At 39.9% G+C, this 13,762-nt stretch overlaps 2 protein-coding genes across 2 annotated transcripts; both read right to left on the bottom strand.

The window, feature by feature from the left end:
• Positions 1 to 760: 760 nt before the first annotated feature.
• LOC125187175 (protein NOI4-like) lies at positions 761 to 3,643 on the bottom strand. Its single transcript, XM_048083704.2, has 3 exons — positions 3,492 to 3,643; positions 1,642 to 1,827; positions 761 to 1,083 (listed from the first exon to the last, which is right to left on the bottom strand). The coding sequence occupies exons 1-3, from the start codon at positions 3,495 to 3,497 to the stop codon at positions 1,039 to 1,041; spliced, it is 237 nt and encodes a 78-aa protein (XP_047939661.1). The 5' UTR covers positions 3,498 to 3,643; the 3' UTR covers positions 761 to 1,038.
• A 2,178-nt stretch (positions 3,644 to 5,821) lies between these two features.
• On the bottom strand, positions 5,822 to 7,318 carry LOC148926579 (uncharacterized). The gene is made up of 4 exons (XM_089059178.1): positions 7,066 to 7,318; positions 6,844 to 6,989; positions 6,268 to 6,777; positions 5,822 to 6,154 (listed from the first exon to the last, which is right to left on the bottom strand). The coding sequence occupies exons 1-4, from the start codon at positions 7,316 to 7,318 to the stop codon at positions 5,822 to 5,824; spliced, it is 1,242 nt and encodes a 413-aa protein (XP_088915304.1).
• Positions 7,319 to 13,762: the final 6,444 nt, after the last annotated feature.

Genomic DNA, 13,762 nt, shown 5'->3' with positions numbered 1-13,762 from the left:
GTTGATGTGTCAATGATTATGAGTCATTTTGATAGCTCAATCAACTTCGACCTGTAATACGAAAGGTGTGCGACATGCTCAAAGATTTTGATTATGATGTAATTCGACATGTGCACAAAGAAGATAATTTTGCTGCTGATTTTTTTTCGCATTTTGCTTATAATTTTCCCAGAGGATTCCATGTTCTAGAGGCTCCGTCGAGTTGTTTGAGTAATTGGTTGCTTCTTGATAGAATATGTGTTTTTTTACTTTTGTTAGTTTCTGCTTTCTTCCTCAGGCATAGCCCACTATGTTACCAAAAAAAAAGATCGAGCACTTGATAAGGTATCTATGTCTAGCCCATCCAAAAGAGCAAAACCATTTTCATATGTCACAGATATGCTACTCCGTGCCATTAATCGTCTCAATATGAAATGTTTGTCCATCGTGAATGATTCTCTTTTTTTTTTTTACTTCAGGTAATGGACTGCACATTCGACATATTTATCCCACTCACATTTTATTATAAAACTAATTTATAAGACTAAAATTCACCATCAACAAACTTTTTCTATCTCCTTTGAATTACTTTTTTTAAAACTCAAGGCAAGTCAAAATGAGTCTCTTATTGACGGATGGCGGCGGAGAAGGTAGTATCATTATGTGTATTTATTTATCTATAATTTTGAACACTATCCCAAAAGGCAGTCTGGCTTGTTAAAAATTAGAGTTCTGAGTTCACAATAATGCATCGAACAACGTTGAGAGAGACAAAGAGAGATGGGTGGCAAATGAATAAGCGTCGAGACTCGCAAATAATTTACACGTCAAAAATAGCAAAACTAACAAGCCTCTAATGGAAGATGATCCACAAGAACACACATAGCAGTATAGGGTTTAAAGAAGTTTGGGAAATGATTGGGCACAACACGAACACGAACACGAAAACGAACACGAACGCAGTTTTACAACACACGGAATAGAATGCACCTGCACATCCCATTCTCCCGCGTTCTTCATAAAATATGCTCTACATTTTTCTTCTACACATACACATGGTCAAGATTCTGCACTTGGGCTCTGCATGCAGCAAAACCATTTTTTCTGCAAACACCATGATTCACTATATAAGTTTGGATGGATGATGTGCATGAAACTTGTTCAACCGCTCGAAAACAACTACAGTACATAACACGTGAAAACCGTAACATAATCATAAGGAAAGTTACACTATTCAGAGATGCAGCTTAATTGAGTCGAAAGCAACTCTGCCTGCTACATCCACAAAATACATACTCCTCCGTCCCATAAAAATATGTGCAACTTCCATTTCCATCCGTCCCATAAAAATATGCGCATTTTCATTTATGGAAAGTTATCACAATTTATTAACCCTACACATCAAGGTATTTACAACTTATACCACCATCAAAACACTAATGATAACATGGGTCCCCCCACTATCCACTAACACTACTTTAATTACCCTTCTCCTCCTTTCTTTTACTTTACCAATTTTATCTTAATTCCCGTGCCATATCATATGCCCATATTTTTATAGGGCGGATGGAGTATATAGACAAGGGGATGGTACAAATCATGCTAGCTTCAATCATATGTCAAACAAATCAGCAAAACTAAATAAATCGAAGAACGACTTACACCCTTAGGTTTTATAGGTTCTGCTCCTCCATAATTTGTATTTGTATCCACCTTCGAAGGAGAATCTGGTTTCCCACCTGTCTTTTTCTCATCACGGGCCTTATTAAATATTACAGTAAACCCCTCAGCTGAAGTAGGATCATTAACATCCCAATCACCAAACTTCGGCAATGGGCGACCCTTCTCCTGGACAAGCAAAGGGAAAAGAAAACAGAAATAGTTAGAAATTAAATTGCTAAGATCTCAAGAACAATTAGTAACTTGGCAACTAATTTGATGCAGAATGTCAAGTACACAACAAAGTTGAAGAATGGAAATCAAGACCGGTACAATGATACTGCAATACAAGATCACTTAGAAGAGGGAAGATGTATGAGCATGTCAGAGTAAATTGATAAGCATTCATTCAAATAACTAAAAAATCAGTCAGTTTATGCACAAAATTAGCAATAATGCCCTGGAATGATAAGGTGAACTTTACAAGCAGCGGAAAGCTTCCCTTCTTGTTGTGATCCTACTACAATTCTGCTACTAACTTCAGAAGACAAAATTACTCAGAGATAAAAAGGGGTAAGCAACGCAACACATATGCAAACTGAACAGGATATCCCATTAGATAACGGTAAGCCAATCATTCACCCACAAGCACTTCCATCACTAAAAGGAGGGGAACAGAACACCCCTCCCCACCAATATACTAATTCTCCAATCCTATTTCACAACCATACACATGCCCCTTTTAATTCCCTTGAATTGCCAAGCACACGAAAAATGAAACTCTAAGCCTGAAAGAACTACTTGCCACCATCAGCAACGTCGTTCTAATGTGAATCACATCGAAAGACATGTGAGCAGACAGGGAGATACTTAATGATACATCATAAGCATATGTATGGCAAAGGATGATAATATGTGATCAATAACTCCAAATGAAACAACCAATTGCACTCGTACAGAAAAGGACATAAGAAACCACTATTAAGTACAACTGGTAGCAATATCACTGACCACATGCCTTTATTACACTATTGACCATTAAACGAATACGCAACTCAAATAAGCAGGTAGACTGGCTGATCAGAAAAAAATGAAGAAAAGTATGCAAATCCGAAAGTTGGGAGGAAAGAGCTGCTACTAAACAAAAATTCACATAATATAATACTCCTTTTATTCCATAGTAGTGGAGTCATTTTGCCATTTTGGTACGTAAATAGTAGTGGAGTCATTTTCCTTTTCAGTAAAATAATACATTTCTTCTCACTTACTTTACTCTTTCTTACTTTATTCTCTCTTCTTCTCTCTAACCTTTTCATTTCCTACTTTATTCTTCATTTACTTAACTCACTTAACACAATTTTTCTTAAACCCGAAAAAAAAATGCATCAACTACTACGGAATGGAGGGAGCATACGATAGTACTTAAAGAACGTTTAATTCTTTTAGTGCAAATGTTATAGGATTACGAAAACAGAATCTAGACAACTGAAATAGAATAATTATATCAAATTGAATCCACAAAATCCAATTTTGAATATGTTGTGGATAAGGTAAAAATTAATAGAGAAGAGTTCCTTAGATTAATAGGCACATCAAAATTCAACGATAGAAAAGCTAGCAACCAATCGCAACAGTTAAGAAGCAAAAATAAAACAAATAAACAATCGAATACGCCCAAGCCTGACTGAAACTGAAAGCATACCCAAAAGCAAGCCAAGCGATCGACAACAAAAATGAAAAGTTTGGCCGATGAAAATAACGGGGGAAAGGAGTAAGGACCATTATCGACTCAAATCCAATCAGTATAAGATCGAATAATGAATAACACCCATGTAAGAATTTGGATTGCATACCGACATGGCTCTTCAGCGAGAAATATCCAAAGCAGAAAAAATGGAGTTGAGCAGTGATTTTGTGAGAGAAAGAGAGATGGAATGAATGGGACAGAGATAGATGGGTTTAGTCGTCAATATAGACTACTATCAATATCAAACTAATTTCTAATTATAAGTGTACATTTAAATCATAGGGTATCAGGGTATGTATACATATGGAAAGATATACGACACACTTTATACGAGTACCACATCGACGCACATTTAATGTTGTTAATTTTATTTTATATATTTCCTCCGTCTCAACTAAGATAACATGTTTTTCCTTATAGTTTTCCTAACTAATACTCTCTCCATTCCATAGTAATAGAGGTGTTTTTTTATTTCCATCCGTTTTCATAATAATAGAGTCATTTCCCTTTTTAGTAAAAGTCAACACATTTTTCCACACCTACTTTACTCTCTCTTACTTTTTCCATCTTCATCTCTCTACCTTTTTTATTTTCCACTTTATTCTCTCTTTACTTAACTCACCTAACACAATTTTTCTTAATCTCCGTGTCGAAAAGTTTTGCCTCCATTACTATGGAACGGAGGGAGTATGATATATTTCTAATTTTAGTAATTTTCTCTCTCTAGATAATGCACTCAACCACTTTTTATAATCTTCAATTAAAGATTCAGCTCTCTTTCTATTTTTATTTAATTCTTATATCCACCCTTTCTTTCTCCATGAGTATAATCCTCTTTTGGTCCTTTACATATGGCCGATTTATTATTTTGGTCCAGAACATTCACTTTTCAAAAAGTAAGTCCGAAACAAATGAAAAACGATATCGTTTGCGTCCTTTTTTGACGGCACCGTTAATTCTCGACGGTCAACTGTCAATTAGCGAAAATTTGACTGGATTAGCTTATTTTAATTACTGTAGCTAATTTTATATATATATTTTTTTATTTTCGGCTTTTACATTTTTAAACCCTAAATTAAAATTAATGAAAATACTATAATAATAAACACAAAATCCAAAACTCATTTCATTAAAATTTCTCCCCCCCTTTTAAACCATAATTCTTTTTCTCCATCTCTGCAACAACCAAACACCTTCGAACATGGCCCGTTCAACGTGTAGCCGGAACTCTGTCTCCGTCGACCGCGACCGCGTCCGTGACTTCGGAGACTTTCGATTTAGCTACGTTTTCTGTTATTGTAAGAAGATGGCGGCACTTCGTATTGTCATCGGACAAGGCAAACCGTCGAGGGGGAAGCTTTACTTCACATGTGAGACGAAGGAATGCGGTTTCTTCAAGTGGTGTGAGCTGAATCGTGATGTCGAAATTACGAGCCAAATTGGACCAAATCGGGCCTCTTCTTCGTCATCCTCGGTCGGTGGTGCCGTTTTTGACGAGCTGGCTTTGAATTTGACCGAAATTATGAAAAATATCCTGAAATTAATCAATGTTTTGAGCTTTGTTGTTCTTTGTTTTGTTGTTGCTGCAACACTTATGTGTATATTCAAGTAATTTGATGTAGTATTTGTGAATCCTCTTTGAATGTTGAAGTAGATTTGAATTTGTTGTTGTGTTGCTCGTATTTGAATTCTGTAGTGATGTTCTAAATCGCCAGAAAGCCCTAATTGGAGAATCCTAAAGTATAAGTCAAAGTAGTCCTTCCTATAAATTTTTTACTTCCATTTGGTCCTGAACATTTAAGCACACCAAATTCAGAGTTACATGTACAAAATTTGTGAGTGATGTTGGTTTCATACGCATCAAACAACAGATCACAAAATAAGCTGTTTAAACCAGGTAATGTCATAAGCCATTTACACCTTGATACATGCTAAAAAACAACTACAGTTACTTGTTACATCCACAAAAAAATATTGTCATAAGGCAATGTATCAACCTTAACACCATCAACCCCCAAAAAACATCAAATCCACAAAACCATCAACACCTAATATTTATTGTATTTGTTACACAACACGACACAATTTTTAAAGTCAAACGCCAACATCAAACACCCTTCTCCTTGCTGGGTGGTTTCTTCTTCGCGGGAACAGAGGCAACAACATTTGAGGAGCCAGGTTCTTCAAACATATCCGCAACCGCACTTGAACAACTTGCCCTATTGTGGCCGGGTTGGTTGCACAATGTACAAGTCTATTGTTCTTGATCACGATTACGCCCCCTCCTAACCGTCGACCCTACAAATAGTTTAGAAAAGAAGTGTCATTGATTATTGTTTACATTTGAAAGAAAATAGTTCAAAAAAAAGTTATACCTTTCGATTTGCCCAGTTGAATGCCTTGGGGACATCTCCTTTTGTTGTGTCCTTTTTCACCTCAAAACCGACACTTGTACTCTGGCATCAGTCCTTTCCTCGACATTTTCTGGTGTCCATCCTCTCCATCTCGGACTGTGACAACTTGATGGGCTATCCTTGCTGCTTTTGCTTTGATCTTGCTTCTTGCATCTAGCTCTTCAGCCGTCTTTTGCCTTGCTCCCTTCGGACGCCCGGGCAATCGGGTAAGGTCTGGTGGAACGATATCGGGATGAGGAGTCCTTGGCCACATATCTGGTCCGTGTACCGGGTAGATGATGGGCGCATACACCAATTGCAACGTCTTCGTTGAGTAGCATTTAGCTACAAAGGAGTCCACATCCTCCCCAGTCATCTGATAGCAGCAATCGCATGTGGGCACGGTAACCCGGTCAACATCGAACGCCTACAGCTGCAACTCCGATCCCGTATATCCACCACGAACTGCTCATTGAATTTGGTGTTCACCTGATACACCCATTCACCAACCTCTCTCACCATACAATCTCCAACCTTTTCCTTTAGCTTCTCAAGCTTCTTCCTTATCTTGGGTCCGATGCAATCCTCCAACTTTGCAGCCATCTTCCATCGGGTGGTGAACCTGTCCATCAAATACATTCGGATGCATTCCAGCATGCCATACAAGGGCTTGTCCCGCGCAAACAATAGGACTTTGTTGTAACATTCTGAAATGTTGTTGACTAGAATGTCACAATGGGCCTCAAAACCAAAGAAAGCTCGACTCCAGCTCTCCTTGGCAGTGTGCACGGTAAGCCACGTGTGTGCAGCGGTGTTCAGCTGTTTCACCTCCTCCATCACCTTCTCGAAGGCGTATGCATTTGTTGAACGGGCTGCTTCCCAAATCTTGTCTTTTAGCGTTGGAGATGGGAACACCTTCTTGAAGTTGTTGTGCATATGCCACACACAGAAGCGGTGTTCGGCATTATGGCAGCAGCTTCGGACAACATTGATAAGGCCCTACCCATGACGAAGAAAGAAGATTAGCTAATAGTTAACTGACTAATTTACAATGTAATTGTGTACCTTTTGTCTATCGGGGATGAATGTCCACTTGCTCGAATCCTTGATGTCCAGATCCTTAACCAACAAACTTAAAAACCAACTCCAAGTATCCGTATTCTCAATGGCTACAACACCGTAAGCGACGAGAAAGTTCTGATCAATCGGGTCTAATCCAATGGCAGTGAGGATGGCAACCATCCCATCCTATCATACGCCTGCAATGCTGCTTGAAGGAAGTCTTACAAGCTTCATAAGCTATGTAGATTCCATTGAACTTGTCAGTTCCATCCGATAGGCGCCTAGTTGCTAGGACAACGGTACTCCCTGGATTTGTCCTCAAGATCTCTGCCCTATAATCATGCAGCCTCTTGTACTGCTGGATTGTATCGCCCTCGATCAGTTTCCTCGCACGTGCCATTGCACGCTTCGCCTTTCCCACCGAAATTGTTATCTTCAACTCCACATGCACCTTCTCCACAAATTGCCCAACTGTCATCCCAGGAAATAACCTCATATCTTCCTTGAATAGTCATGCCAAATACTTGGCATTAGCACAACCATGGTTGTAAGAAGCACCCACACACTTGTGTATATCACGCAGAGCTCCAATCTGCCAACATCCAAGTTCACTCCTATAATACAATGAAACCGTCCAAGGACAACCAGCTTTAACCTTCTTACTTCGCAGCAACCCCTTGCAGTAGGCAATACAACGAACATTGTCGTTCTTCTTGAGTCTCAACTTCTTACCCAAACTGGACACCTTGATGACGTATAAGGTCAGTAAAATCGGCCTTGGTATTGAACCGCAACCCCACTTCCAACCTTGGATCATTTCTATCCTTGGTAGGCTTATATCTTCGGCTCAGATTTTGCACGACATCACAGTCACCAACGCCCGCCAAGTCAGCCTCATCGGTGTCCGAACTAGGTGAATCACTCCGAAGAGTGTCACTTTCCCCACCATCATCTAAATCACCAAGGAATCTCATAGAATTAACAACATTCTTCCATCCCTCAACTTGAGAAGTCATTATGTTTACCTCTTCCTTATCACTCAAATCATAGTCGATGTCCACAAATGTAGGCTACCCCGCGTTGTCGTCATCAGAATCAGCCTTCTCTTTTTTCTTTCCTTTCTCATTGCAGGTCCCCTTTCCCTTTCTTTTTCCCTTCACAACATCCTTAACTTTCCCTTTTCCCTTTCCAGCCTTTTGTTTCCCCTTTCCCGAACCATTTCCCTTGCCTTTCACAGCCACAAGACTCTCTTCCTCAGATCCTTCCTCACTCTCCACCTCATAATCACTGGCTGAACTTTGTACTAACCAATCATCTCCAGCTCCCTCACCCTCACCAGCTCCCTCATCCTTACCATCATCAGGTCCCTCATTATCACCATCATCAGTTCCCTCATCATCACCATCACCAGACCCCCATCATCACAATCACCAGACTCGCCATCATCACCATTACCATACCCCTTAGCATTACCTTCCTCTTCGCTCTGATCATCTTCACTTGCGGTTAAACCATCTATACGCTCTGTAACTCTAACTGGACTTTTAATTTTCTCCTGTGTTAATTGACTAACAGGCTGTGAGCCCGTTAACAACTCAACAACACCCCCGGGGTGAATGACATATACATCAATCACCCCAGCCCTGACCCCTAACTCTGCCATTTCTATTGCAGACTTGTTGTCAAAAAGCTGCACCATTCCATCCTCGAAGTTCTTCCCAGGAATCCGATAGAAGTACTCTAACCCAGTCACATCCATCCCCAGCTTCTCCAGCACATCATCAACCTCGAGCTTCGACCATTTGTCTGGATCGCAGTTGTGGACATATTGAAGTTCAGCATTGACATAGTTCTTCCCAAACCCTTCCTCAAGGACACCATTGTAGTGCAATCTTGTAACGAAGGTCCCATCTGCATGTAAGATGATATCAGTCATCATAGCTAAACAATATAAGATGATATCAGTCATCATATTGGTCCCATATTTATGCTCTACATATCAGCTTAGTCCTACACATTTACAGACAAGAAAAATGGTCTCATGTCGTCTGGTTCCCCAACACCCAGTCCACATAACACCCTTTCACAAGTCAAAATTATATGTAGACAAATAAACCCTTTCCAGATAACACCAAACCCTAAAAATTCTCAAAATCATTGGCATATATTCAAATCATACCCAATGGGACCACTTAATAAAGACAACACCATATTAAATACACCAAAACCAATAAATGCAAACCCTAGTAAGCAAACATGCAATCAAACGATTTTCAAACAAATTTCAAACAACATTACCTTCTGAATGAAATTCAGGAACTGGATTTTCAGGCGGAGGAGAAGGAACTGGAATTTGAGGCGAACGAGGAGGTTCTGGAATTTGAGGCGAAGGTCTTCTCCGTTAAGAACGACGAAGTAGATGGAGCGGCGGTTTCTGGTGAAAATGACGGGGATATTGGGCCTTAATCTTCGTCCTCTCAAAGTCGGGGTCGCTTTCTGGAGAAGCTCGACGGTCACCGACTGAAGAAGTAGGGTTCATTTTCAGAGAAGAATGGACATCCACGTCGGAGCTAGGATTAGAACCCACAAATCCCGACGCAGCTGACGGTCCTTGTTCGGTGTCAGATTTTCGAGAATCGCTCGTTTCAGCCTTCTTCCTCTTCCTCGCATATGATTTTTTCACGTCGCTGAGACCTTCGGTGTAACGGTAGTTTGGGTACGGCGACTTCCAACTCATGGCAACCAACAATAATCGGTCGAAATCGGTCGGAATCAGGTGGCTTTGGTCGGAATCAAGCTTCTTGGTCAGAATGAAGAACTAGGGTTCTTCTTAGAGAGTAATGAGAGAGATGAAAGAAAAGAGAGAAAGTGTCGTTTTGAATTTACAGTTTGGATACTTAGTGAAAAATGTGTTTGATTATTCATATTCAAAAATATTTAAAAAATTGAATTATTAGCAAAATAATTAACATAAAATTAACCAACTAATAATCTCAGATTAAGTCTAATCCGGTCAAATTTTCACTAATTGACAGTTGACCGTCGAAAATTAACGGTGTCGTCAAAAAAGGACGCAAACGATATCGTTTTTCATTTGTTTCGGACTTACTTTTTGGAAAGTGAATGTTCTGGACCAAAATCATAAATCGGCCATATGTAAAGGACCAAAATAGTACTATACTCTTCTCCAATTAACCACATTAATCAATAATTTCTCAAATCTCGTGCCGGCTAAGAAAAGTGTCATCTTAGCCAGGACAAAGAAAGTGTTAAAAAATGTTAGTAAGAAATTAGTCAAAGTTCGATTTGTTATTTTATTTGAGGTTATAGAGAAAACATCAAATCGAACTTTGATTTTTATGAATTTTGTGAAATTGAAAATCTTAGGGCCTCCACAATGGGGCGGAGGATAGCCCGCCCTAAACCCCGCCCAATGCTCCGCCACAATCATCATTCTATCCTCCTACCATTCCACCTGCAATGGGGCGGACTAGAGCCCGCCCTATAGTTTTTGCTTCTATTTTGTATTTAATTTATCTTTGCAAATATATCAAGCAAAATAAATAAATAAATAAATAAATAAATAGCACCACAATTAAGGCAAATCCTACAATTACTTAATTAAAAAAAAAGTTAAGTTCAAACAAAAAAACAAGTGCACTACAGATAAGAGGCTAGTCTAAAGCATTCCCAACTTGCGGCGGAGGCACTCGATCATATCTTGGAGGTATGCGACTTGAGCTGGGTCGTCCGTCTGCCTGAGGGCGTTGTGCGTTTCCAACAACGTCATATAGTCGACAGAGGTCACCAACTCTGTGTAGGCATGTCCTGCAGCCGAAGTCAGGGCTGTGGTCGCGTTCGGGGTCGGGGCAAGCGGCGCGGCCTGTGAGGATGTCTCCTTCGCCTTGCCCTTGTCCTTGGCAGCCTTGATGCCAGCAGGACGCTGAGAGGACATTGGTGTGCCAGAACTCTCATCCTCGTATAATCACCGGCAAAGGTGTGCTTCGCCCTCTTCTCCGTCGACGCCGATTGGGGCAGCATACCTCCAACGAACTTCTGCTTCTCCTTCAAGAGGAGCCAACACTGGAAGTGCTTGAAATCGCCGTACAATGACATGTACAACGAACCGCTTTGTCGCGCACATCCGTCAAACTCTCGACGCTGCCCTGCTCCCTCAGGCACTTGTCGTACTCCGCCGCGAACAAATTGACCTGCTTTTTTATTTGTTCCCAGTACTTGTGGAGCGGCTCCCTTTGGCGCTTGTAGGCGGTCGGTGGCTTGGCCTCGTTGTATTTTTCAGCGATGCCTCCCAATACGCACATATCTTCTGGTTGTTGGCAAACACCGGATCCTCTGAAATATCAATCCAACACCTCGTCAAGACGATGGATTCTTCCGGCTGGTAGTTCGTCCTCCCGGGGGCGAACTCTTCATTCACCGCCGGAAGCGGCAACTTCTGGGCTCTTGCCTTGGTCCGCTTCTTCTTGGTGGCAGAGCCCGAGACGACGGCGGCGGCGGCGGCGACCGAGGAGAGGCCGCGGGGTGGGGCGGGTGTGCGGGTGGAAGAAGGCTCCATGTCTGACAGCCCGTACGAATCCATGCTGAAGACGGGATCGTACTTGGTGTTGGAGTCGAAGGGCCGGTATTCATCGGGTTCTGTACCCGGCCACCGTGCACCACCACCGAACATCGGACTATTCGGACTTGGGTAATCTCCGGGATTCATTTTGTTTGAAATAAAGAGTGTGGATGAGTGGATAGAGTGAAAAATGTGATGTATATATAGTGTGTGAAAATTGAAAAAAACAAAAATAAAAAAACAAAAACAAAAACGCGTTCTATCATCCGTCGCATCGTCCGCGTCGCCCACAGTAGGGCGGACGATACCGCGGAGGATGTGTATCGTCCGCGGATGATAGAAGGCATCGTCCGCGATGCAACAATGTCGGACGAAGGGGTGGAGGATGTATCGTCCGGGCTATCCTCCGCCCCATTGTGGATGGCCTTAATATTCCCTTCGTCCCGACCTAATTGAGACGTTTTTATTTTGGCATGGAAATTTAGGTAGTGGTGTTTAGTTATTTAAATTATTACTCCCTCCGTCCTAGATAATTTGACCCAGTATTCCATTTCGGGTTGTCCCACATAATTTGTCTCATTTCACTTTTACCATTTTTGGTAGTGGATCTCATATTCCACTAACTCATTTCTACTCACATTTTATTATAAAACTAATACTTTAAAAGTAGGACTCACATTCCACCAACTTTTTCAACTCACTTTCCATTTGATTTCTTAAAACTCGTGCTAGGTCAAAGTGTCCCAAATTATTTGGGACGAAGGGAGTAATAGTTAAGTAAGAGAGAAAAAAAAGTAAAAAAGATAAATAGAGAATAAAGTAAGAGTGAGAAAGAAAGAATAAACTAGGCGGGAAGATAAAGTAGGAGAGATGAGTGAGTTAGTTATTACTAAAAGAGGAAACTTCACACTTACGTTGGAACGTACCAAAAAGAAAACGTCTAGGTTGGGACGGAGAGAGTAACATTAAAATAAAACAAACAACGTAATTTATATGGTGATTTCATGCGGTTCGCGATAAATTATGATTAAATTATTGCGACTGAAAAATGAGACCCACATTAGAGTGAGAAATTTGTTATAAAAAATGCTGACTAATTTTAGTAAATGTACTAAATTACAAAAATCAGGATATTTTTGATGAAATAAGGATATTTTTGATGAATGAATGTAATATTATATTGATAAAAATCCGTACATAAATCATTTTACTTTAATTTCTTTATTTTATTAGGTCTTTATAGATTTTTTTTGGTTTAGCAAATTTTTGTAATTTTATATTCTACATATTATATTACGGTTCCGCTTTCTGATAGTCTTCACCAATCCTTCTTTCTTTGGGTTTGTGAGTCCTCTTTCTGATCATCTTCTCCAATCCTTCTTTCTTTGGGTTTGTGAGTGTGAACGGTAATATTTCTAGCAGAGGTTACCTCCTAGATTTCCTTGCGAAGTCCAATGCTGAATCAGAACCATCTGTGTTCTGATTCACAAGTCAGGGGAGATCTCGACGTTATCATGAGATTTTTTATGGTTATTTAATTTCAATTTTAAATATCGAAGAAATCAATTACTTTGTTCAATTCTGTGTGATAATCGATAACTACTTGTTATGTGTAGATAATATGTTCCATTAATATGTGATTTAATGGTACGTGGGTAATCGAGAGAGTATCCACATATTAGATTGCACTAATTGATAACACTACAATCAATATCCCTAAATGGTAAACTTAGGTCTGGGGGCTTTTAAAGAATCTTATAAATTGTTTCTAGTTGTATGTATATAATGTTTTACAAACCATTGCATGTAGTCTATGATTCTATGTTCTTGAGAGACTAAAGGTCATTTGTGGTACTGAACATATGTCAATTTTACGATTTTGGTCCAAAACATTATCTTTGAATTATTACATCCCGAACAAATGAAAACGGTCCGGATTTAGTCCATTTTGGATGGAGCCATCAAATTTTTAATGGTCAACAACAATTAAATTAGTTTTGGCTGGATTAGCAACTTTTAATTATGTCATTTAAATTATTTGGAGAAAAATATTGAGAAATGAAATTACAGTAGTGGTGGAGAAAAGCTGACGACGAGAACCTGCGTTCCAGCGTCGCAGATGATTGCCCCCCGCCAACAGCCTAACCTATTAACTATCAGAGCTGATAAGGATCCAAGTATTGTGGGGTCCTTTTCCCAAGGAAAACCCAAATTGATGTTTGATCTTACTTTTTTTTATGTAATTTTCAATTTCCCAAAGCAAACATAAGATATAAATAGTTCCAACAACAAATATCGAATCTAAGCTAAAACGATGGAAGATCAAGGAATGCAGAATATGGA

Source organism: Salvia hispanica, chromosome 5, assembly GCF_029641045.1.
Source record: "Salvia hispanica isolate PSC_SH4W2 chromosome 5, Shi_PSC_v1, whole genome shotgun sequence".
Taxonomy (NCBI): Eukaryota; Viridiplantae; Streptophyta; class Magnoliopsida; order Lamiales; family Lamiaceae; genus Salvia; species Salvia hispanica.
Note: the sequence above shows the minus strand (reverse complement) of the source record. Positions and strands in the feature narration are given on the sequence as shown.